Source organism: Mycteria americana, unplaced genomic scaffold (assembly GCF_035582795.1).
Source record: "Mycteria americana isolate JAX WOST 10 ecotype Jacksonville Zoo and Gardens unplaced genomic scaffold, USCA_MyAme_1.0 Scaffold_130, whole genome shotgun sequence".
Taxonomy (NCBI): Eukaryota; Metazoa; Chordata; class Aves; order Ciconiiformes; family Ciconiidae; genus Mycteria; species Mycteria americana.
The window spans coordinates 92,811-116,919 of NW_027445470.1; the positions used below are offsets into that span (position 1 = coordinate 92,811).

Here is a 24,109-nt window from a genome sequence, read left to right on the forward strand (position 1 = left end):
CCCAGGGCATGAACCTGGTGGCACAAGAGGATCCCGTGGGAAGGAACAGAGGTTCTCCCAAAGGAGACTAGTCCAAGGTAAAGGGCTGATTTACAGCAGAGACATTTCCAGCTGGCTGGCGAGAGCCCTGTGGGAGCTGAAGGACACCTCAGCCCCAGGGACGCAGGACCCCTTTTCATCCCAGAGCCAGAATGCCACGAGGTACCAGCTCCCAGGGAAAGCTGGCCCTGCATGGTCCCCCTCACGAGGGGACTGAGCCATTCCCATGGGAGCCTTGGGGCTCAGGGCAGCCCCAGCACCATGACCCGGGAGTCCTGGTTGCCACATTGTCCCCCGAGCCCGGTGGGAGTCTTGGTCAGGCTCTCGCGGCAGCCTCCAGCCCTGTCCAGCCACCCCCACAGCCCAGCAGCTGCAGCTTTTGACAGTGGATAGCTCGAGAGAACAAGCAAGGTGTGTGTGCGGTGTGTGTTTGTGTCTATGGAGTTTGTCTCTCCAAGTTACTGTTAGACGTGATGAAGCCTTGAACATAATTACTAGCGAAAGGTTCAGTTGCCCTAAATTTTGCCATCTGCTGTCATTTCAATTGGCCAAAGGCATTTCCCAACAACCTCCAAGAAGATGCCCCCAGATGTTGTCTGGTCTCTCAGAGTTGCTCCAGTAGAGCTTGCAGGTCCCTGCACATGTCTTGGGCCATCTCTAGGACCTCACATGGCACCAGGTGTTGGTGTCTGAGCAGCTCACTGCTGCCCTCCATCTCCAGGAATTAGCATCAGAGCTGAGACAAGGAGCTCACATGCAGGTGGCCATTCTGTGCACACCTGAACTGAGGCAAGAGGAATCCCACCTCCTTTCATGGATTTAGATCATAGATTCTGGTGTGCATGGGAGGGACACAAGTCCCTTTCTGGGCCCAGGACTAAAAACACAGGAGGAGGTGCCTCCATTGACTCAGCTGAATGCCTTCCCTCTGCAGAGGTAAAGGAGATCCCTCCCTGGCACTCTCTGGGTGTCCTGCCTAACGATGGGACAAGGAAAGGCAATGTTTCTGCCCAGTTTTTTTCCTGAGAGGAGAAATGGCACTGCTGGAAAGAAGTCTGTGTCCTGCAATGAGAAAGGGAACCTCAGTGATTCCTTCAGCCTGTTTCACAGCAGGTTCCCCTGGAGCCCCAGGGACACCTGAAGGGAGCCCAGAGGGGGAAGAAAATTGGCGCCTTGGGCTGGTCCTTGTGCTGAGCTGGGCTGGGCTCCTGGCACAGAGGGAGCTCCTGGCAACTGGGCAGCGCTGCAGTGACACAGCTCTGCCCAGGAGCAGCTCCTGCGCAAAGCACAGCAGCCCCACAGCCTGACCCTGAGCCCGCAGTCCCCGAGATGTGCCCCTTCCCCACTGCCATGTCTTTGTGCTCTGCTCCCCCCAGTCAGCCTCAGGGGACACCCCGACACCTGGGCAGGCAAGCACCAGCTCTGGCTCAAACCCCAAAGCCTTTTAATAGGAACACACATGAAGGAAGGTGTAAAGCAGGCAATATAAATAGAGGAAATCCCAGCTCTTTCTGCTGCCCGTCGGAAAAAGGAGATGGGTTCCTGATGCTCACGGCTCTCCCAGCTGCACAGACCTCTCCTCCTGGCTGGCTGCACCCAGCTGCTCGGCAGGGACGGGCTCTCCGTGCCCAGGGCTCAGGGACTGTTGTGCACTGAGCTCTGGTGTCACAGCCTTGGTGTCCTCAGGGGGATGTACCAGAGATATGTCTTCAGCATCGTCATAGCCTGTGCTCTCCAGGAACAGGGACCGGGCATCTCCCTCAGCTCCAGGGACCCAAGCACTTCTCTGGGAGCGCAGGTTTGCCCCTGCAAGCAGCAAGGCAGGCCGTTGCACGTTCACCCCATGGGGTGTCCCTCCTGGTCTGTACATCACCTTCCTCCCTTCTCCTCACCAGTCCTGAGATGTTCAGCTCCCCCTCCCAACCCCGGTCTCCCCAAGGAAAACTCCCGGGGCAGGTTCCCCCATCCCAGGAGGCTGGGCTCTCAGTACGGCAGCAACTCGCTGGCCGCAGGGGTGGCACCCCAGGAACCAGCAGTGCTGTCTTTCCCTCTCACCTCTGGATGCATCCCGGGGCCCTGCTCCCTCCTCTGGCACCCTGGACTTTTCCCAGTCTCCCTGCCCAGGGGCAGGATCCTCCCCAGGGTCAGAAACCTCCCTGGCATCATCATAGCCATCCGCTGGGTCACCTCCGGGCAGGACAGCGATGTCTGAAAGGAGAGGGGAGCTGGTGATAGTGAGAAGAGACATCCTGCAGAGTAGCGGATGGGAGGATGCACAGGGACATGGGGCTCAGACAATGGTGTTGGCAGCACCACAGGAGACCCCCCCGCCACGTCCTACCCAACTGTGAGGGTGACACTCAGTGACACTGCTGTCCATCCCATGGCTGCAGGGAGGAGAGATCAACCTCTTCTTGCCCCCTGTTACCTGGTGCTGGCCCCGGACCATCTTCCTCCTTGCTGTCCCCAGGGTAGGGCTGCAGCTTGGTAAGGGACCCCTCTGAATAGGAGCCTGGAGAGAGGCACAGCAGCTTTTATGGGTTGAGCCCCACTGACCCGGCTTGCGGACAGTGCTGCTGGTGACAGGGGAGCTCCAGAGCCAGGGCTGAGGGGAGAGGAGCACTCAGAACTCAGCCTGCTCCCCTGGGACAACCCCCATCTCAAAGGGGCTCCCAGAGATGCCCTGGGACAGCACCTTCCCTCACCCCTGAGGTGTCCCATGGGGTGCAGGGGCAGGCAGAGAGGGGCTGTCCCAGGCTGGGACGGGCAGAGCTGGTGGGGAGGAAGCTTCTCTCCTGGGCCTGGGACCTGCCGGCTCTCCCCACAGACTCCACAGCCCCAGTGCTGCAGCAACCATGGGCCAGGGGTCTGCAGGGGGTCAGCCCTGGGTGGGGGCCAGGGGAAAGAGCCCTGCAGATGGGCCCCCCATGAGGGACCCTCACCCACCTGAGCCTCTGAACCTCGCCTCCTTTTCCCATGCCGGGCCGTAAGCGATCTCCTCATACACGGCGTCAGGGAAAGGCTCCCAAGCTCTCTCGGAGCCTGCGGACAGAGGCAGGGCTGGCCCAGGGATGGGCAGAGAGGGGAGGGGATCCCGCTCTGCTCCCCCAGCCCTGTTCCCCTGGGCCAGCCCAGGGCTGTCCCCACAGCACAGACCCGCTGCGCTGTCCGTCCACTGCTGCCACTTCCTCAGTGAGGGCAATGTCCCCATGGAGACGGTCTGGGGCAGTGACACCCTCGCACCATCCCCTCAGAGACAGCCCTTGTGCCCCTCTGGACCCTGGGTCAGGCCCCTGGTGCTGAGCTGGGAGCAGTTCCACCTTTCCTCTGCCCCTGGAGCTGCTCCCTCTCTGCCCCATGGATCCATAGCACGGCCCCTGCCCTGCCGTGGGGAGGTCAGGGATGGGTGGAGGAACAGCCTGGGGGCCTGACACCACAGGGACGGACCCTGCTGCCCCACGCTTCTCCCAGCATCTCCCTGCCCCAGAGCCCCCTCCAGTGCTGCCCAGAGCGCTGCCAGGGGCACGTCCTCATCTGTCTCCCCTCTCCTCCCATCTCCCCCAGCCCCACTCTGCCATTTCTCTCTTCACCCCATCCCTACATCTGCCCATCTCTGCACTCCCCCTAGCCCTGGCCCATGCTCAGGCAGTCAATGGGGCGGTACGTGGGACAGCAGGCAGCACACACTCTTGTCCCCCCAGCTCTGCCTGTACCGCTCACTGACACCCACAGCACCCCGGCCTTGCCAGGAGACACATTCCCCCGGGATGGCGGGGGAAGGACTCACCTCTGCGCCCAGCCCTGGCGATTCGCACTTGCCCAGCCAGGAGGGCCAGGAGCAGGCAGAGAAGGGCTCCCAGGATGATGCAGATGATAACGGGCAATGAGACTCTCCTGCTGCCGCTCGCACGGCCTGGGGTGGGATCTGCATGATAGGAGCACAGAAAGGGCAGCACCGGTTCCGAGAGAGGTGGGGGGCTGGGATACTCCAGAGCTCACCCCCATTACACCAGGGGTAGGGGACCCCGGGGGGGAGTGATGGGGAAGCGCCCACTCTGCTGGTTAAACGACAGCCCTCCCCAACCTCCCCCACCGCTACCCCGGTGCCTCCTCTTGACAGTTTCCCACCCCAGCAAGGAGCCCCTTCCCTCCGGCCGTGGGTCACAGCCCGGCCTCGGGAGACCCAGCGCTGGCAGGAAGGAGAGGTTACCTGCTCGGGGAGTTGGTGCTGCTGTCCCGGGTGCAGCTGCGGAGGAAGAGAAGGAGAGCTGGGCTGAGAGGGTGGGTGTGCAGGTACCAGGGAGCCTCCTCTCTGGCACGCGCTGTGTGTGTGTGCACGTGTGTGTGTGTGTGCAGACATCCCTGACCCATCCCACCCAAATTGCCTCTTCTGCAGGGCTCTCAGGGTCGCTGGGACAGAGCCCAGGGCCCTGCTCTGGGCCATGGACAGGATGGCGTGGGCAGCCCCAGAGATGCCCCTGGCAGCTGCAGGGCCCCACGAGCAGAATCTGGAGGACATCCAGCCCCACAGAAGCTGCTGCCCACTTGGCCCCAGGCTCCCATGCTCTGCAGGGACAGCCATGCTCTCAGGAGCTCTGGAGCCATGATGGGACCCAGCAGGGAAAACGCCTGCCCCAGCTCCTCGCCAATACCCCCGTGAGGGGTCCCAGCCCTGCCGCTCACCCGAGCAGCGTACGGCAGCGTCCTCCTTATGCTGGCAGGCACCGCTGTCCCCAGGCCGGGCCCAGCAGTCCTGCAGAGATGGCTCTGTCCCCCGGCATTCCACCTGCTCCAGCCAGATGGGGCCCGTCCCCTCCCCAAATGCAGCCTCGTCCAGGGCAGACACTGCAGGGCCACAGCCCAGCTGCCTGCATGCCACCGCGGCATCCTGCATGTCCCAGGAGTCGTCGCACACCGTCCCCCAGGAGCCGCCGTGCCAGATCTCCACTCTGCCTGAGCACCCATTCTCGCCTCCCACGGCACGAATCTTCTCGCTGTCTGCAGAAGGCAGAGACCCTCAGAGCACTGGCACTGCAGGCAGAGCCCTGCCAGGGGAGAGGGGCCTGCAGAGGAGCAGCGACCTGTGCAGCTCGTGGAGTTTGGGCACACGGTCCCCAGCGCCGGGGGCGTTTCTGGCCGTCTCCCTGCAGAAGGAAATGCTGGGGTGAAGGGGCTGCTGCAGGGGGTGGTGCAGCAGAGAGGGGGGCTGAGCTCTGCTTGTGCCTCCCCATGCAGCCTCGCTCCCGGCAGCAGCTGAACCCCGGTCATTCAGGGACACGCACGGCACTGTGGGGCACCCTGACTGCTCAGCCCCAAAGGCTCCCTGGTTCACAGAGCAGCAGGAGGGCGTCCATGGAGGGGACGCTCCTCAGAGCCCTGGCTGGGCTCTTCTGAGACCTTGCCTGGAGACACCTCTGCCTCCCACGGGTGCTGCTGGGAGCCCAGCTGGCAACTGCTGGTGAATGTGTGGGGCTCTGAGAGCTGAAATCCTGTTTGTGCCCCCAGCAGCACAAGGGTCTGGCATGCAAAGGAAAAGCCCCTGCGGGCTGTGTCTCTGCGTTTGACAATGCCCAGCAGGGAGCAGGAGCTGGGGTGATGCTTGTGGCTGGGGGGGTGAGGGTTACCATTGCAGGTGATGTGGGTCTCGTCTCGCAGGTCATCGCATGACCATGGGTCCCAGGGCGCGGAGGGACACTGCCAGAAGGAGCTGTTTCTCTCCCCACACTGCACGCGATCCAGCCAGGCGTGGCCAGGCAGCCTGCCATAGGTCGGGTATGGTTCCAGGTACCCTCCGTCCCCGCAGCCCAGCTCCTTGCATGCCAGCGACACCGTTTTGGGAGTCATTGAGTTTGAGCAGACGCTCCCCCACGTCCCGTTATAGAAAACCTGCAGGCGCCCGGAGCAGTTGCTGCTGTTCTCCAGCCTCAGGGCCACGAACTCTGGGAGGAAAGGCACCGCATGGGAACAGGCTGGTCCGGGGCTGTGGGAGCAGGGATGCCCCTGCACCCCCAGGCCCTCAGCCAGGCAAGGCATGGCCAGCAAGTCCCCCTTGCAGCCATGGGCAGAGAAAAATCCCTGACTGACAGACACCCCTGCCCTCCACGCTAATCCTCCAGGATGGCTCAGCTCCCCAGGGCCCCCCGGGTGGGACTGAGGGGACCCATGCGTGGGCGTAGCCAGGGTGGGCTTGGGCAGGGGCTCAGAGGCGGCCATGAACAGCCTCGGCCGTTGCCAGCTCTCCCCTTGTCCTGGCCTCCCCGGGCACTGGGCTCCCGGACCAGGTCCCAGCACAGACCTGAGCCGACGACTCCTGCGTCCTCCTTGTGCCCGCAGTTGTCTTGCCCCCAGGACCCTGCCGGGCAGTCCCAGAGAGCAGCTTCGGCCCCGGAGCAGTTCACGCCCTGCAGCCAGATCCAACCGGAGCCTTTCCCAAAGTGAGCAGAGCCAACCGCCTGCGCCGCCCCTCCGCAGCCCAGCTGGTGGCAAACGACGGTGGCGTCGGGCAGGTCCCAGCCATCGTCACAGACGGTCCCCCAGCTGCCCTGGTAGTAGATCTCCACTCTGCCAGCGCAGCGCCCGGGCCCATTCACCAGCCGGACCTGCCGGCTCCCTGCAGCAGGAAGAAAGCCCAGCTGCCATCAGGGGCCGGCTGCCCACCCAGCCCAGAGCCTGGGAGGGCCCGTGCAGTGCCACTCACCCCAGCAAACGACCCCCACGTCCTCTGCAATCCCTGCTGCCAGCGCGCTCTCGGGCACGGAGGTGTTGCAGAGGGTCAGCCTGGCCTCGTGCCCTGCGCACCGCACCCCTCGCAGCCCCACGGGACCCGTCCCTCTCTCAGGCTTCGGGGGGTTGTAGGCTGCCTCTGCCTCTCCGCACTGCAGCTGCCGGCACACCACGCTGGCCTCCTGCATGTCCCACTGGTCATCCAGGACTCTGCCCCACGTCCCGTGCTGCAAGATCTCCACTCGCCCGTCGCACCGGCTCCCTCCGCCCACCAGCCGCAGGGATGAGGAGCTGTCTGGGCCTGGGGAGAGCAGCCATGCCCCAGCCCTCAGCAGCACCAGACAGCCCAGAAACCTGCAGCACCTCTCCAGGCTCTGGAACCCTCACGGTGCCCTGAAGCTCACCCACCTACCCCCAGCCCTCTGTGGCGAGCTTCAGGAGCAGCTTTCCACATGGCTGGTTTCCCCGTCCCTCAGCCTTCCTGGGCAAGACCCTCTCTGCTCTTGCTGGGCCAGAGCCACCCAACACGTCCCTGCTGAGGCAGCTGGGGCAGCTCCCGCAGGAGGGAGCAGCAGCCGGCGGTGGCCTGGGGACAGGCAGCACCAGGACAAGCCTTGCCCAACCTCAGTGCTGGCATTGGCACTGCTGAGCCATGGGGCAGAGCCCACACGTCTCTGCCCCTCTGCATCCCTGTGGACCTGGGACTGGGAGCCTGTGTCGCTGGCAGGGATCAGAGCAAGGGGGACCTGCCCGATCAAACAGGAACAGTTTGGGACTTGTGCTGACCAGGAGTGAGGGCAAAGCCCAGCCCTGCTCTGCAGCTCACAACCCTGCTCTGCTGCTGCTGCTGCTGCTGCTGGGGGCACCCAGACACCCCTGTGGGTGTGGGATTGGGCTCTGTGGGACTCACCGGAGCAAATGACAGCAGCGTTGCTCTCCTGGGAGCACGGCGAGGCCCCCAGGGCAGTCACTGGACACTGTCCCAGGTGGGCTTCAGTCCCGTTGCAGTGGAATGAGTCTCTCCAGACAGGGCCGGGTCCTCTCCCAAAACGCCCTCCTCTGGGAATGGACTCCGCAAACCCACAGTTGAGGTGACGACAGAGAACGTGGGCGTCCGAGAGATCCCAGCGGGAGGCACAGAGGGTGCCCCAGGTCCCCAGCACCTCAACCTCCACCCTTCCCTCACACGCCGTGCTGCCGTTCCCCAGCCTGAACCCTGTGTACTCTGCGGACAGAGAATGATGAGACAGGCCAGACTTGTGCTTTTGCTCCCTCGGGAAGTGGAGGAGTGGCCAAATGGAGGAGAACCTGCCATCCTCCTCCTTCTGCACGATTTTAGGGCTGCAGACAATCACATCAGCCCTTCTGTCCTCATGCCCAGCACAGCACAGTCCCTGCCCTGCTCCCCTTCTCCCAGCACAGCCCCGGATATGTAACACCCCACCCTGAGTCCTTACGTGTGCAGGTGACACCAGCGGCGTTTGCATGGGTGCAGGGCTGGTCCTTGTGGGATCCCCTGGGGCAGAACATGAGGAAGGATTCATTCCCCACACACTGCAGCTCTCTGTCCCACATGGCACTGACACCTTCTCCAAAGTGAGCTGCCCCAGAGATGGACAGGGCTGTGCCACACTGCAACTCCCTGCAGACCACATCGGCAGCTTTGGGACCAAAGTCTGAGTCACAGACAGTTTTCCACTGGTTCCCATCATGGATCTCCACGCGTCCTGAGCAGGGGCTGTCCCCTCTGACCAGCTGGACAAATCCTGGAGCAACCAAAGACCCCTGTGAGTTCCCAGAGCCCTCTGGCAGTAACCTGCCCACATCCCACCTAATCTCCAAGGAGGCCATAGGCAAAGAGCCCCACAAGCACCCCAGCAGCTCCCAGTGGCTGCTGATGGCACAAACACACCAGGGGCCCCCTGCCGCTCCCCATGCATCCTCACAGCACTTGTGGGTTTGCTTCTCTCCCAAACGCCCAGCCGCAGGCACTGCTCAGACAAACTGCTGCCGTCCTGCAGACCCTGGGCTTCCTGGCACCAGCCACAGGCACTGCAGCACCCGGGGCACAGGGAGACTGGCCAAGGCACTGTTGGCTGCTGCAGCCTGCTCTGCCCGCTGAGCTCAGGGCCAGGCTGAGGAACCCCTGGAACCGCCAGAAACACAGCCTGGTCTCAGGGCGGTCTCAGGCTGTTGGGACACTGCTGTTAGATGGACCGTGCCACAGGGTACAGGCATGGCACAGCTGTATCTGCAGTCGGTGTCTGCACCAGCCCCCCAGTCTGGCACCTGTCCGGGGAGGGGGTCCTCAGCCAGGGCCAGAGTGCACTGCCAGGCACGCACATCCCCATCAACGGGCAGGCAGAGGGCAGGAGAGCGGGCAGAGGAGCAGCCCTGGGCTGACACGAGCTCCCTGTGCAAGGACAGGCGCCGAGGACAGTGCAAGTGCTGGCAAAGCCCCTGTGGCACAGGGCAACCAGGGGCTGGGGTGGGCAGGAGAGGCTGGGCAGCGGGTCAGCACTGACAGCATGGGGCCATGTCCATGTGGGCTGGTTCTTGTGGGGTGACCCTGGGAGAGGAATGGGGTGCCCTGTGCCACCCTGCTCCTCTGCCCGAGGCCAGCGCTTTTCCCCTTTGAGCAGTCCCTTTGCTTAGGCCGAGGGACACATGCCTGCCAGGAGGCAAAACCCAGAAGTCCCCGGCCGCTCTGCGCCCTTCCCTGGGGGTGTGGGTGGCCTCATGAGCAGCTCTCGGTGCTTCTGGCATGGTGGGACCTGGCCCCTGGCAATGCCAGACAGGTCCTGGCTGAATGGGAGATGAAAGATGGGAACCAACAGACGCCAAGTGCAGGGAGGAGGATTCATCTCCCAGTGCAGGCAATGACCGAGGGTGGGCTGAGCCACCTCAGGGGCCAGGCACGGGGTGGGCACCCGGGGTGGGTTTCCACTGGTCTTTCCTCAGGGACCATGGACACCAGCAATGACAGTCCCAGCTTGGCAGTGTGACCAACCACCCTGGACCTTGCTCCGGTGTCCACTCGTTGTCCCTGAGGGCACAGCCAGGTCCCTTCCCCACCATGGCCTCAGAGGTGGGGAACAGGGTGGCCCCTTACCTGAACACGTCACTCCAGCGTCCTCACTGTGATCACAGTAGTGTTGACCCCATCCACGGTGTCTGCAGTCAGACAGGGCAGACTCGGTGCCACGACAGCCAACATTAGTCATCCAAATGGGGCCAGATCCTGCCCCAAAATATGCCTTGTCATGAGCTTCAAGAGCAGACCCACAGCCCAGCTGCTTACAAACCACTGCTGCATCCTTCATGCCCCAGGAGTCATCACACACAGTCCCCCACTGCCCCTGGTGTTTCACCTCCACTCTTCCAGCACAGCGCGAGTCGCCATTCGCCAGCCTCACCTCCGCAGCCCCTTCAAACATCAACAAAGGAATGGTCAGGAGAGTGCTGAGCCCCACAGTGCAGGTCTGGAGGTCCCCCCTGCCTGGGCCGAGTCACAGGCACCAGGGTGGGATCCCACCCTCCCCCTTCCGGGCTGTCCCTGGGGCAGTGTGGGGGTCCCTCCTCTTCCCGTGGGCTGCAAAGTGCTGGGGGTGCCCAACAGCAGACCTCTGGGCCCTTCACCACCCCACAGCCTGCGGCACCTCCTCCCAACTCAACGACCCCTTGCCCCACACTGTGCCCGGCCCTGCACAGGGCACCCTCTCCTCACCAGCCCAGCAACCCCTGTACGGCCCCGTGCCCCCAGGCCCACAGCTCCCTCTCCCACCCAGAGAGGCACAGGGAAAGGCACAGGGTCCATTGACTTGAGCACCTTCTGCCCCTCGTCTCAGTGGCACCTGCAAAGAAACCCCATTCTCAGCGGTATCCTGCTGACCCCACTGGTGCCTGCTGGACCCAGGCAGTGGGACAAGAGAACAGGCACTTACCCCTGCACTGCTGCACCCAGAGGAGCAGCCACAGCACCCGAGGGGACAGGACTCCCTCCATCTCCATCCTGAGCCTCCTGCCCTGCTGGCACGGCCCTCTTGCGGTCCTCTCCCTCTCACGGCTCCTGGGGACTCATGGGGACAACGACGATGGGAGGGTAATATATCTCTGCAGATGCCGACCCAGCTGCAGGAGGAGCCAATCGAAGCAGCAGCACCTTTTTAGACATTATCGGGAGCTGTCTCCCCTCTGACACAGCCCAGTCCTCCAATGAACTTCTCCAGCGCCGTTCATGACCATATATGAGGGACATATATGTCCCGCTGCGGGTGTCATTGTCGCTGTGATGGGGGATCGTCATGGGACAAGCTGGGTGTGGAGGGGAAATGGGTCTGTCACCCTTGCACCCTCTGTGGGACTGGGAGCACTGAGCACCTCCTGTGCTGGGTTCATTCAAGAACCCATGAGGCAAGTGTCCAGCCAAGCCCGAGCCGTGGGAACCACGGAGCTGGGACTGCACCGGGATCTGTGTCAGGACGGGAAGGAAACAGCCCCTGCCCCTGCTACAGACCCCACTGTGCTGGGAGCAGCAGCTGGGAAAAGGCTTTGGCCAGGGGAAGAGCTCCATGCCAGGAGTGCTGGCTCGCGCACCCGTCCCTGGAGAGCCCCACGGTGAGTCCCTCGCAGGAGCCGGAGCTGGGACATGTCCCTGCCCCGGCAGCAGCCGTGCAGCCCAGAGGCTCAGCCGTGTCCCTGACTCTCAGCCTGTCAGCGAGGGGCCGTTATTCCCCGCGGGTGGATCGGGAGCTGGAGCCTGCAGGTGCACAAACCACAGCCCACGTGGCCTCGCAGCACTCGCCGCGCTCCCCGCGCAGCGCCCGGGCAGGAAGTCTGTGGTTTCCTCCTGGCACCGTGCCCAGGCACATCCCTGCGGTGCCCCCGAGCCACCCCCACCCCGACTGCCCCAGCCAGGGCTGCAGGGGCTGCTCCTTCGGCCTCGCAGACACGGGGCCGGGCAGATCCCGTCCCCCGTGATGCCCCTCTGCTACACACGACCGCTCCACGCTCAGCCCCGTGGCCACGGGGTGCCATCGGTGACGTGACCTCACATCCCTCCGACTGCCATCGCTGTATGCTCAGGAGTTTTACTGACAGTGACCTCACACCCTCCTGCTTCTGCTGCTGCGTGCTCATGAGTTACACTGTCACACGCCTGTGTGTGCTGTGTACGGGCTTCTGCTGACGATGGTTCTTCCCAAAAAGCCATATTTGGGTGGGGTCTAACCGTTATGTTGATGACATCAGGAGCACCCACACAAGCCATAGGCCTGCTCTTGCCTAAAAGCTACTCCGGCACCAGGGAAATCACAAGCTCGTACACAAGCCATGTGCATAGTCCTGGCCTATCCGCCACTCAGCCGCAGGTGTGATGTCATAGCATCTAAACCTGCCAAGTGCCTGCTCCTGGCCTATCAGGTATTCAGACACCAATGACCTCACAAACACCTACACAAGCTATTGGTCTGCTCCTAACCTATCGTCTACTCAGGCACCAGTGACACCACAACAGCCTCCACCACCCATGGGCCTGCTGCTGGCCTATCAGATACTAGGGCAGCAGTGACTTCACAAGCACCTACACAGCCCTCGTCCTAGCCTATCAGCTAAGCAGTCACAAATGACCTTGCCAACAGCTACACAAGACAGATGCTTACTCCGGGCCTACCAGCTTCGCAGGCACCTGTGACCTCAAAAAATCCAACACAAGACATGTTTCTCCTGGTCTACCAGTTACTCAGGCATCACTGACATCACCAAGACATTCACAAGCCATGTGCCAGCTCCTGGCCTATCATCTACTCAGACACCAGTGACCTCACAAGCACCTACACAACCCATAGGCCTGTTCCTGTCCTACTAGCTCCTCAGGCATGAGTGACGTCATAAGCACAGACACAAGCCACGGGTTGGCTCCTGGCCTGTCAGCTATTCAGCCGAGAGTGAACTCACAGGTACGTATCTGCCTATTTGCCAGGTACTTGCCGTTGAGGTACTCGGGCTCCAATGACCTCACAAGCACCTATACAAGCCGTGTACCTGGTCTTGGCCTATCAGCTACTCAGCCAAGAGTGACATCACAAGCACATACCCAAGCTGTGTCTCTCCCTCTTGCCTATCAGCTGCTCAGGCACCAGGGACCTGACCACCACATATCCACCTCTTTGCTCTCTGCTCGCCTATGAGATACAAGGGAACACGTGACCTCACAAGCTCCTACACAAACCATAAGCCTACTCTTGGCCTATCGGTTGCTCAGGCAGCAGTGACCTCACAAGCATATACCTACCTATTTGCTATGTGCTCGTCTTTTGGATTTACCACAGCCAATAGCTAAACCCCCACCCAGTTCCTCGCTCTCTCCCTCCCAGCATGATGGGGGAGACAACTGGAAGGGCAGAAGCAAGGAAAAAACCCACATGGGTCAAAATAAAGACAGTTTAATAAGTGGAGGGGAAAAAAATAAAAGGAAACAAGGCATGGAGAGGCAATCACTCACACCAGCAGACCGATGCCCAGCCAGTCTCCAGCAATAGCTACTTTGTGGAAACTGCCCTCCAAGTTTTAGTACTTAACAAGGCACCGTATGGCCTGCAACATCTCTTTGGTCCGTTCGTGTCAGCTGTCCTGACTTTGTCCCCTCCAATCCTCTCGCCCACCCCCAGCCCCCTCGCTGGGGGGTCAGAATGAGCAACAGAGAAGGCCTTGACGCTATGCCAGCACTGATCAGCAATAGCTACAACAGCAGTGTGTTATCAACACTGGTTTAGCCACCAGCACAAAGCACAGCACCTTGAGGGCTGCTATCAAGAAAATTCACTCCGTCCCAGCCAGACCCCGGACAACCTCCAGCCCTTATTCCATACCGTTTGCACCCTGCTCGGGTCCTGCAGTATTCAATGAATTTGCATCAACCACCGCCACGCCCTTTCCCATCCTTTGACATGACAGACACTGTACTGGGTTTGGCTGGTGTGGCTCCGGTGGACCTGGGCAAGTCCCAGCCCACTCCTGACTTCTCCCCTCACTCAGTCAGATGGAGTTTTTGAAACATTTGATCAGCTCAGCAACCTAAGGACAAGGAAAAACATGTAGCACCAGCCTGCACCCCACAATGGACTTGCACGTAGCTGTGAGATCCCCCAAACCATGGGGAAAGTTCCCCACCACCCCCCTTCTTAGTGTGACACCTCAAAATGCGGTTTGCAGTTCACAGGCCCATTGGCTGGTTTTTCTCATTCACGTGGTTGTTTTGGGGATCCCCTTCAGGCCTTTTCCTCTTTGTTCCCCTGAACATGCTCTTCTGAGGTTGGCATTTTGTCCTGCTTTTCCATTTTCACAGCCCACGTGGCCTGTGCCTTGCTGCCCCATGCAAAGCCCAGAGTCTGTCCCAGTAACCCTGCATGGCCGCCCTGCTGGGCTGGGCTGGGATGTGGGGGCCTCCCAGTCCAGCTCACAGGACTGGGCTCTTCTTTGCACGTGTCCGCATTTGTTATGGGGTCCCTTGGAGGCCTCCTAGGAGGGGGCCACCGCCCATGGGCATGTTCCAGCTTGTCCCTGCCCCAGCACCTTTTTGGCACCCCTCCGCCCTCTTGAGGCCCCCCCCACCCCAGCCCTGTCAGGGCTTGTTCTGCAGCCTGGCAAAGTGGGGGACCCCGACCTGGCCTTTTCCTTTTGTTTCTATTCACAGGTAAACTGTAATTGCTCACTGCATTTGCTCTTATTGAAAAAGGGTTTTTCCATTTCATACCTATGTTTTTATGGCTGTATATACTTACTTTCTATAGCTTTATAAATGTTTACACACATATATAAATCTATACATAAATACAGCTATAGGGGTATATATAGAGAAATACTGTAATGTTCATACCTATTTGTACACCTATTTATAAATATATCTATAGATATTCTATAAATTTATCTATTTTTATATGTAAGCACTTCCTTAACGAAAGGAGTTGGGCAGCCAATCACAAGGCTGTCTGAGAATGATGGTGTCACAAAATGGCTGTCAGCCAATCACAGTGCAGGATGAAAACACATGGGGAATGAGGCTGTCAGACGTAGCAGCCTCCCTGTATGTCGTGACAGGGGACTTGCTTTGTGACGTGTCCCTGGGAACACTGGGACAGGTGGCCAGTCCTGCCGACCAGTCAGAGGGGCTGCCTGAGAACACGGGAGTGTGATGGTGTTGAGAAATGGCCATTAGCCAATCACAGAGCAGTGTGAAATGTAACAAAATGGCAGGTCACTGCCATGGAATGGCGGCACCCTGTCATAAAATGGTGGCCAAATCAAAATGGCAGCCCTTGCGTATATAGGCGAAGGGCCTTCTGGGTGTGATGCACTTCCGGGTAACCGGAAGGGGTGGCCGGACCTGCCAGCCAATCACAACAGAGCACATGGCCGATAGAGGAGAGTGGCTTCTGGGGCAAATGGCCCCTGCGGCTGCTGGGAGGGGGCGGGACTTCCACCGGAAGCTGTTGGGAGGGGCACCTGTGTGTCGTGTCTCCCGCAGCAGTGGTGCCTGTCCTCCTGGTGCGTTCCGGGGCAGGGATCCCAACACGCAGCAGGAAGGCACGTGGGGAGGTGAAAATGCTCCTCTTGAGCCGTGGTCAGAGAAGGGGTCAACGTGCTGCCAGAGCTTCCAGGTCTGTGCCTGACCTAAGAACTTTCCCACCCTCAAGCCTGCCCAAGCTTCTCACAACCAACCAACCAAGCCATAAGCCTCAAAACATCATATTTGCAACTTCATGGCAGTCAGGCAATGTCCCCAGTGTTTGGAAAAGAGGGAAACATCACACCCATTTTTATAAAGGGTAAAAAGGAGGACTCTGGGAACTACTCAACAGCCAACCTCACCTCCGTGCCCAGTAAGATAATGGAACAGAATGTCCTGGAAGCCGTGTTGAAACAAATGGAAGACATGTTAAAAGAAATGGAAGACGGGGAGGTGATCAGAGAAAGCAAGCATGGCTTCACCAAGGACAAATTGTGCCCGACTGATGTAGTGGCCTTCCGTGGTGGAGTAACTGCGTCAGTGGAGAAGGGAAGAGCTCCAAGTGTCATCTACCTAAACTTCCGTAAGGCCTTTCAGATGGTGCCCCAAGCATTCTTGCCTCTAAATTGGAGAGCTATGGGATTGACAGGTGGACTATTCCATGGACAAGGAACTGTCAGGATGGCCGCATCCAAAGAGTTACAGTCAATGAACTCAGTGTCCCAGTGGAAACCAGTAATGAGTGGTGTCCCTCAAAGGGCCCCTGCTGGGAGCAGTACTGTTTAATATCTTCACCGGTGACATAGACAGTGGCATTGAGTGCACCCTCAGCAAGTCTGCAGATGACACCAAGCTGAGCGGTACAGCTGATACTCTAGAGAGAAGTGATGCCCTCCAGAGGGACCTTGACAGGCTGCAGGAGTAGGCCCATGTGAACCTCAGTGAGGTCAACAAGGCCAAGTGCAAGGTCCTGCACTGGGGTGGGGCAATCCCCAAAATCATTACAGACTGTGGGATGAAGGGATTGAGAGCAGCCCTGCAGAGGAGGACTTGGGGATACTGGTGGGTGAGAAATTGGACGTGAGGCATCAGTGTGTGCTTGCAGCCCAGAAAGCCAAGCGTATCCTGGGCTGCATCAAAAGAAGCGTGGCCAGCAGGTCGAGGGAGGTGACTCTCCCCCTCTACTGTGGTCTTGTGAGACCCCACCTGGAGTACTGCATCCAGCTCTGGGGTCCCCACCACAAGAAAGACGTGGAGCTGTTAGAGCAGGTGAAGAGGAAGGCCACAAATTGATGCGAGAGCTGGAAAACCTCTCCTGTGAAGAAAGGCTGAGAGAGTTGGGGTTGTTCAGCCTGGAGAAGAGAAGGCTTTTGGGAAACCTTCTTGTGGCCTTTCAATCTATAAAGGGGGCTTATAAGAAAGACGGAGAGAGACTTTTACCAAGGCCTGTAGTGACAGGATGTTGCGTTAAGAGTTACTGGCACGTAGGAGTCCGAGGAGTGGCTGAGGGAGGGGGGGAACCCTCCCGTTGAGTCACGAGGTTCAGACGGGACCCCCTTGCTTTCTAAACTCCTTCTCAGAGAGGAGTCTAGGTGCGGCTAAGTCCAGTCCTAGTCTCAGACTTGGTCAACGGTTATTTTCTAAGGACGGTATATGCAGCCATTCATCAGCGTAAAGGCGACAGCGTTAATTTAAATGCGCTGCACCCCCAGTCTAGTCGTGTTGCATGAACGATCACGGCCACACTTAAAGAGTCTGGTCGCGTTCAATAACTACCACGGCTAGATTAATGAAGAGTGCAGTTTATTAGAGCAACAGACACACAGGTTCTTTGGATTACTGCTGATAAATTCACTGTCTGCAAAGCACGTGCAGATACCAAGAGTATGAGTGACACTGCCGGCTATCAAGGCGTTAAAGATGATAAAGCAACTCTAGAGAGATTTCTAAGTTTCACAGAGAGGCACTTGGTATAACCAAGTGTTCGAATCTTACCCAAAGGCGTCCCGATGGGGGGGAAGAGAGGCTCAGCCCATCGACTGATCCCAGAGGTCAGAGTGGTACGCGATGGTGTCTTCCCTAACATTCTCTTTCTCTTCAGCCATTTTATACTCTCTTTCACCTTTCGGGTGGAGCTTGAGTGACTCTAGTCATACATCTTTGTTTAGGATTGGTGTAAAGTTTTCTCGCTTTTCTTTTAAAGGTATAGGCTAGGAAAAATTCAAAGCGCAAGCTCAGTGAGGGGTGGTCGCACCTTGGAGGCGGGTAGCTTTTGGGATGGAGGTGTGTTTTGGTATTATAACGATGTTATAATGAGCAAAGTTCATCAAAGGACAGCATTTTGTCAGAAACATGACAGACTGTTGGCCCAGGACAGCAAATGTGCAGCTTACTGGTCACACACAATACCTTTGAGTTCCCATTTCATTGCAGAGCCTGGCCGCGGCGTCTCCACACCGCTCCACCCTCCGAACAGTACCTTCTTAGAGTCAGCACACCAAGCTCCCCTGGCGTCACCGACGTCTAAGGTTACAGGCCTAGGGACCTTCCATGGAATGGCCTTGCATGTCAGCCGCATTCCACCCAGGAATCTTCTTCAATGCTGTGCCTTACCTAAAAGGGTGAATATAAGTTTAATTTCTAAGTCACCTCCAGCAATTATCCCACACAGGACGAGGGGCAAGGGGTTCAAACTGGAAGAGGGCAGATCTAGATTGGATGTAAGGAAGAAATGTTGTACGATGAGGGTGGTGAGACCCTGGAGGGGGCACAGCTGGGACAGCTGACCCCAGCTGACCAAAGGGCTATTCCATACGATATGACGTCATGCTCAGGAGTAAAACCTGGGGGAAGAAGCAGAAAGGGGGGGACTTTTGGAGTTAGGGCATTTGTCTTCCCAAGTAACCATTACATGTGATGGAGCCCTGCTTTCCTGGAGATGGCTGAACATCCACCTGCCATTGGGAAGTAGTGAACAAATTCCTTGTTTTGCTTTGCTTGCATGCGCGACTTTTGCTGTACCTATTAAACTGTCTTTATCTCACCCCATGAGTTTTCTCACTTTTACCCTTCTGATTCTCCCCGCTATCCCACCAGGGAGGAGTGAGCGAGCGGCTGCGAGCGGCTGCGGTCAGCCCTGGGGAACGTGCTGCAACATCGCCTGAAGTAATCACCAACAGTGGAGAGTGACTGATTCCAGCAGCGTGGTTTGTCCTAGCAGAGTGTGGTTCTCTATGACAGGTGTCAGTGTTCCCCTCTAGACACCGATATTCTTGTCCCATAACGAAAAGGACACACAGACAGGGACAGGGAGGGGGTTGGCTTCCCTTGTGCAGGGCAGGGATTCAGCTGAGGCAATGCAGGCATCTCATCCTGACCAGGAAGCCCTCGGGCTGAAGCAGGATTCAGCTCCCCTCTGCCTTCACAGACCCAGAGGAGCTGGGAATTCTCCTGGCTCAGTTCAGGTGTGCACAAAAGAGTTGGCAGCGCGTGAGCCCCTGCTCTGAGCCCCTTAACTTTATTGAGCAGGGACTCAGGTGCTCACATACAGATCCTTTGTGATGAGGGAGGAGCCAGAGGTGGTCCAAGACCTGGGCAAGGGCTTGCAAGCCCTGATGGAAAATCTCTGAGAATACCCACCTCCTTCCTGAGCATCAGCTGAGGGCCAGAGTGGGAATGGGGATCTCCTTGGCCACCCACAATGACCCCAGACATTTTGGGAACCTGAATGTGCCTTGTACAATATCTCCCTGAGCTCATCAAAGCGAGGAGGGCCCCAGAAGGAGACCCAGGTCTGTCTCTCTCCAATGGACTCACTAAAGCTCCAGCCACTATAAAACTAAGACACATCCACATCCCTGCACTGAAGACTTTTCTTTCAGAGCTCTCTTTTTAATGCCATTAAAAAAAGAAAAAAAAAGCCTCTAGTGCCATGCCAGGTGCCTGGGTGCCAAGCGCAACTCCACTCAGTAGGCAAACACAGCACCGACCGTGCAGGAAAGCCGTGCCCTGTTAGAGCTGGTGTGGGGCAGACACCCAGGGCCTCCCAAAGGGGTCCAGTGACTGCGTGCCACTACCTGAATGACAACACCATGGCGCTGATGCAAGGTCCATGCCATCCACAGCCGGGGTGATGCAGGGCTGGGAGGCAGATCACAACCAGGGTGCCCTGCCCTGTACCTGTGTTCTCAGCCCTGGACTATTCTCCTCTCTCTGAACCTCTACTCACCTGCCTGATGCTAAGAAAAGGGAAGTTGATAAGAACAGAATCAGAGACTCATAGACTCATAGACTGACTTTGGTTGGAAAGGAGCCTTTAAAGATCAGCTAGTACAACCCCCCTGCCATGGGCAGGGACGTCTTTCACTAGGTCAGGTTGCTCAAAGCCCCATCCAACCCGACCTTGAACACTTCCAGGGATAGGGCATCCACAAGTTCTCTGGGCAACCTGTTCCAGTGTCTCATCACCCTCACCATAAAAAATTTCTTCCAATATCCAAACTAAATTTACTCTCTTTTAAAAAACATTATCCCTTGTCCTATCACTACAGGCCCTGGTAAAAAGTCTCTCTCCATCTTCTTACAAGCCTTCTAGATATGTTGTATGGCTACAGGAAGGTCTCCTCTCATGGATCCTGATTTAGAATACTGCCATCTACAGCAATTTGTCACGCATGGGTGATTTAGACCTCTGAAAGAACCACCGCCAAAGGTATCAGCAAAAGTGGTTTTCTTGAAACTTAACAAAGTTCAGTGCCAAGCTTCACTCCATTACTTACTGCACAAAGGATATAACAATGATTCAAAGTTACCAGTACAGAACCAAAGTTACCAATGCAAAAAGGAAAGTTACCAAGACAAAATCTTAGTGCACTCTAATACAAGGTTATGCGCGATACTGGTCACTTATCAAAGATCTGCAGTTGGTAAAAGATCTGTCAGCCTCGAGGAGTAACCCTGAGAGGCGTCCCAGCTCAAGGGGAGATCACTGCCGTGCAGCCAGCTGCTTAGCAGGGAGAGCTGAAGGAAGGCTCGCTGAGGCTGCCATAGTTATGGAATAAAGTGGTTGGCTTGTAGTTAAATTGCATGCGATGGAGAAGGGATGCCTGAGACTCCTTGTACCCACAACTTTCTCTGTTCCTTGACAAATGAGTCTTGGAAGAATCACCTGCTCTTCATGTGTTAATCGCATGCTCAGTGTTCCAGTTTCCGAGGCCATATGCATCAGTTCTCACCATGTCACTCTCTTTCTGTGTGGGTTTGTGGAGAAGAGGTTGGAACTAGAGAAGTTCTTGGCCCAGTTACGTCTTAGGCCTTTACCTCCTTTGGAGCCTGAACCAAACTGCCACTAGTTTGGTCAAGGAGTTGAGTGCATCCGTCACAGGGACTCAGCTCCTTCCTGTGCCTGCCACAAACCCACAGGTGGTGGATTCCTCTTGCCTCAGTTCAGGTGTGCACACAATGCATTCCTCCAAAGACTGGAGGAAATCAAATGTCCCTCCTATCTTCAAGAAGGGCAAGAAGGAGGAGCCGGGGAGCTACAGGCCAGTCAGCCTCACCTCTCTCCCTAGGAAGGGGATGGAGCAGTGAATCCTGGAGACTCTTTCCAGGCACATTGAACTGGTATGGCTGGCATGTAGATAACTTTCTTCATAGCAGCCCGTATAGTGCTGTGTTGGGAGTGTGACCAAACCAGTGTTGACAACACAGCAATGTTGTAGCTATTGCTGAACCGTGTTTGCACAGCCTCAAGGCCTTCCCTGTTTCTGTCTCTTCCTCCTCAGTGAGTAAATGATATTTGTTGAGGAGGGAAGAGCAGGGGACGTCATTTAGCAAGTCAGAGATTTACACTGGGTATTGGTGTCCACGTCCAGGTTTTGGTAGCGGGGGGCTGCAGGGGTGGCCTCTGTGAGAAGAGACCAGTGGCTGCCTCCATGCCAGACAGAGCTGGTTCCACCCGGCTCCAAAATGGACCCACCGCCGGCCAAAACTGAGCCCATCAAGGAAGCTGGTGGAACCTCTGTGAAAGTGTATTTAACAAAGGACACAACGGCTAGAGTGTGAGAGGAGACAGGAAAAAACAGTGTGAGAAACAGCCCTGCAAACTCCAAAGTTGGTGAAGAAGGAGGGAGAGGAGGTGCTTCAGGCAGCAGAGCAGATAGTTCCCTGCAGCCCATGGAGAATACCACAGCAGAGCAGGTATTTCCCTGCAGCCCATGGAGGAGACCAGAGTGGAGAAGGTAAGCCCTGCAGTCCACAGAAGACCCAAAGCTGGAGATGCTGGATATTTCCTGAACGAATGGTGGCTTGAGGAGAGCCCATGCTGGAGCAGGTTTGTCTTGAAGGACTGTAGCCCATAAAAGGGACCCCACGGGAAAAGTGTTAGAAGGAAGGAGCAGCAGAGAGGAACTGTTATGGACTGACCACAACTCCATTCCCCATCCCGCAGCACTGCTCAGGGGTAGAAGAGTAGGGAAGGAAGGAGGGAAGCTGAGCTGGGGAAAGCTGGGAAGCTGAGCTGGGGGGAGGCCTTCCATGGGGAAGGAGATAAGGTCTTCCAGCAGCCCCACGCTTCTTCCACCCTCAGCCTTTGCAGTTGCACATGCCTGGCCTGTCTACTTGCCTTTGCCACTGTCACATTTGTACAAGGCCCACACACATCTTGGCATGCCCCGTGCAAGCTGGCCTCCACCAAACCTGGAGCCCACCTGGGCCAGGTCCCCTGCGCCTGAGGCTGGGCACAGCTTTTCCCTGGGAACCTCCCTGAGGAGCGCTCCTCGTGTGTGTCAGCCTGTGTCCTGGCACGGGTGGCAAAGGGACAAAGGCTGCTGCAGCAGGGCTGAAGTAGCTCAGCTGGGAGAGCGTTAGACTGAAGATCTAAAGGTCCCTGGTTCAACCCCGGGCTTCAGCAATGATTTTCTCCCTCAGATTTTGGCAGAGCCCATCTTCCTTCTTCCAGCCGGCCCCAGCCCTGCTTGCTCCTTCACCTCTTGCCAGAGCACTGTCCCTGCTCTGTAGCTGCAGATCTGTGGCTTAGAAGGAGCCTTCTTCCAGCACCACAAGTGCCCAGCCTCCCCCGTGGCAGGACTCTCCATTCAGTGCTCCTCTGGGGTGCTCTCCAGCTGCCCCTCCTTCCCCGCTCCACAGAGAAAGGCACATACTGGACTATAGTGCCACGGCAATGTGCACATCCTAGCCACCTGCAGATCTGCTGCCTCAGCCGGTTCCCCAGGGATGCTCCTCCAGAGAAGTTTGGCTTTTGTTGTGACTGACCGCAAGTGAGAGGATGGGGAGAGGGAGAGACTGTCTGTCCAAGCAAGGTTAGTGTCTTGCCAGCTTTTAGCATGAGCTTGAAAATGCTTGGCTGCAGGGACAGTGCCCGCAGGACTATCACTGCTCCAAAAGAGTCCTTCTAGGTCTTTCTTGAGCAAGAACGGGAGAGTCATTGATAAGGATGGGCTTTGGGGCCGAGTGTGCAAAGCAGAATAGATGAGCAGTCCATCCCCTTACCTCCACTCAACCACTCCAGAAGTTCACGGTGACTGTGGTTTGGTTTTGATTCCCCCAGACCCTCTCTGCCAGGCAGGGGCTCAGTGGGGAAAAATCCAAGGCATTGGTCAGCACAATGGCCCCAGCTGTACCACCACGAGGAGACCATCCCTGAGTGTGGTCAAACCATGGGCCTTTCAGTTAAGAGCTGACCATGCTCACCCACCCTGCCACAGAGACCCCAGCCAGGGCTGTTCCAGGGCACTGCTTTGCCCTCAGGACAGTCCTCAGTGCTGACGGAATGGGAAGGTCCCTGAGCCCAACCCACATGCCCAGCCCCATGGAGACAGAAGCTTGCCCTTCTCCCCATGTCCAGGGATGCTGGGGGGCAGAGTGGTGCACGGGGAGGCCTGGTGCCTGGATGAGGGGCAGGTTTCTGCTCCTCTCCACCACACACCCTGGGGTGCCATCAGAGCCTGGGGGCACCTCACCCCAGGGAGGGCATTTCCCTCACCCTGTTGCTCTGCTCCTGCTGTGGAGTTGGGGACAGATGTGGCAGAGAGGGGTGTTGCCCTGGGTGGCAGAGGAGGCTCAGGGGTTTTCTCGTCTCCATTGACCCCAGGGTGGGCCAGAGCATGGGAGAAGTGCCTGCAGCAAGAGCCTCCTGCTGCCCCAGTGCCCTGCACAGAGGTTGAAGGGGCAGTGCTCTGCAGTGCAGCCCTGTGCCAGGATCAGGCCCCAGTGGAGAGGCAATCCGGACCTCCCCCATCTCAGAGGGCTTCAAATGCTGTTTTCTGCTGAGGGTCCCTGGGCACCCAGGGGACAACAGGGCTGTGCTTGTCATAGTCACGTCACGGGAGAAGAGTGTCTCTCCTGCTGGCAGGTGTCAAGGGGATGTAGCTCAGTGGCAGAGCACCTGCTTTGCATGTGGGAGGCCCTGGGTTCAATCCCCAGCATCTCCAGCTGGTGCTTTTGCTCTGACTCCCCAGACTCAGGTGGGTGTGGGCTGGAGCTGGGGCACTGCTCCTCTCCACCCTGCCCTGCCCACCAGGGTCTGGCCATGGGGTAAGCAGGGCTGTGTGTGCTGTCTCTGCTGAGCCCCCTCCCAGAGGAGAGGCAGGCAGCTGTGCTAGACCTGAGCTCATGTTCCCAGCCTGGGCACTGCCTTGCACCACAGACCCACACACCAGCCAGGGGCCCTGCTTGGCAGCAGAGCCCCTGTGGGGAGACAAGGGGTGGCCCTCAGGGTGGGAATCGACATCAACAGCACACTGGGCTGCTGGCAATCCTGGCTGCACTGGGAGATGTGGTGTGAGGGTGTTAGTCCAGCCCAGGTGTCCTTTGGGACCAGGG

The 24,109-nt window shown here is 58.1% G+C and overlaps 1 protein-coding gene and 2 non-coding genes across 3 annotated transcripts; 2 read left to right on the forward strand and 1 right to left on the reverse strand.

Annotated features, from left to right (window-relative positions):
- Positions 1-1,588: 1,588 nt before the first annotated feature.
- LOC142403175 (scavenger receptor cysteine-rich type 1 protein M130-like) lies at positions 1,589-11,068 on the reverse strand. The gene is made up of 17 exons (XM_075489363.1): positions 10,827-11,068; positions 10,547-10,668; positions 9,875-10,189; positions 8,709-8,908; positions 8,220-8,547; positions 7,673-7,987; positions 6,737-7,063; positions 6,335-6,649; positions 5,664-5,978; positions 5,121-5,183; positions 4,723-5,037; positions 4,250-4,285; positions 3,827-3,964; positions 2,986-3,081; positions 2,468-2,551; positions 2,095-2,247; positions 1,589-1,845 (listed from the first exon to the last, which is right to left on the reverse strand). Exons 1-17 carry the CDS (start codon positions 11,066-11,068, stop codon positions 1,589-1,591), a joined length of 3,621 nt encoding a protein of 1,206 aa, XP_075345478.1.
- An 11,037-nt stretch (positions 11,069-22,105) lies between these two features.
- TRNAF-GAA (transfer RNA phenylalanine (anticodon GAA)) lies at positions 22,106-22,178 on the forward strand. Its single transcript has one exon. It is a non-coding gene; the product is annotated as a tRNA-Phe (tRNA).
- A 1,468-nt stretch (positions 22,179-23,646) lies between these two features.
- On the forward strand, positions 23,647-23,718 carry TRNAA-UGC (transfer RNA alanine (anticodon UGC)). Its single transcript has one exon. It is a non-coding gene; the product is annotated as a tRNA-Ala (tRNA).
- The last annotated feature ends 391 nt before the right edge of the window (positions 23,719-24,109 follow it).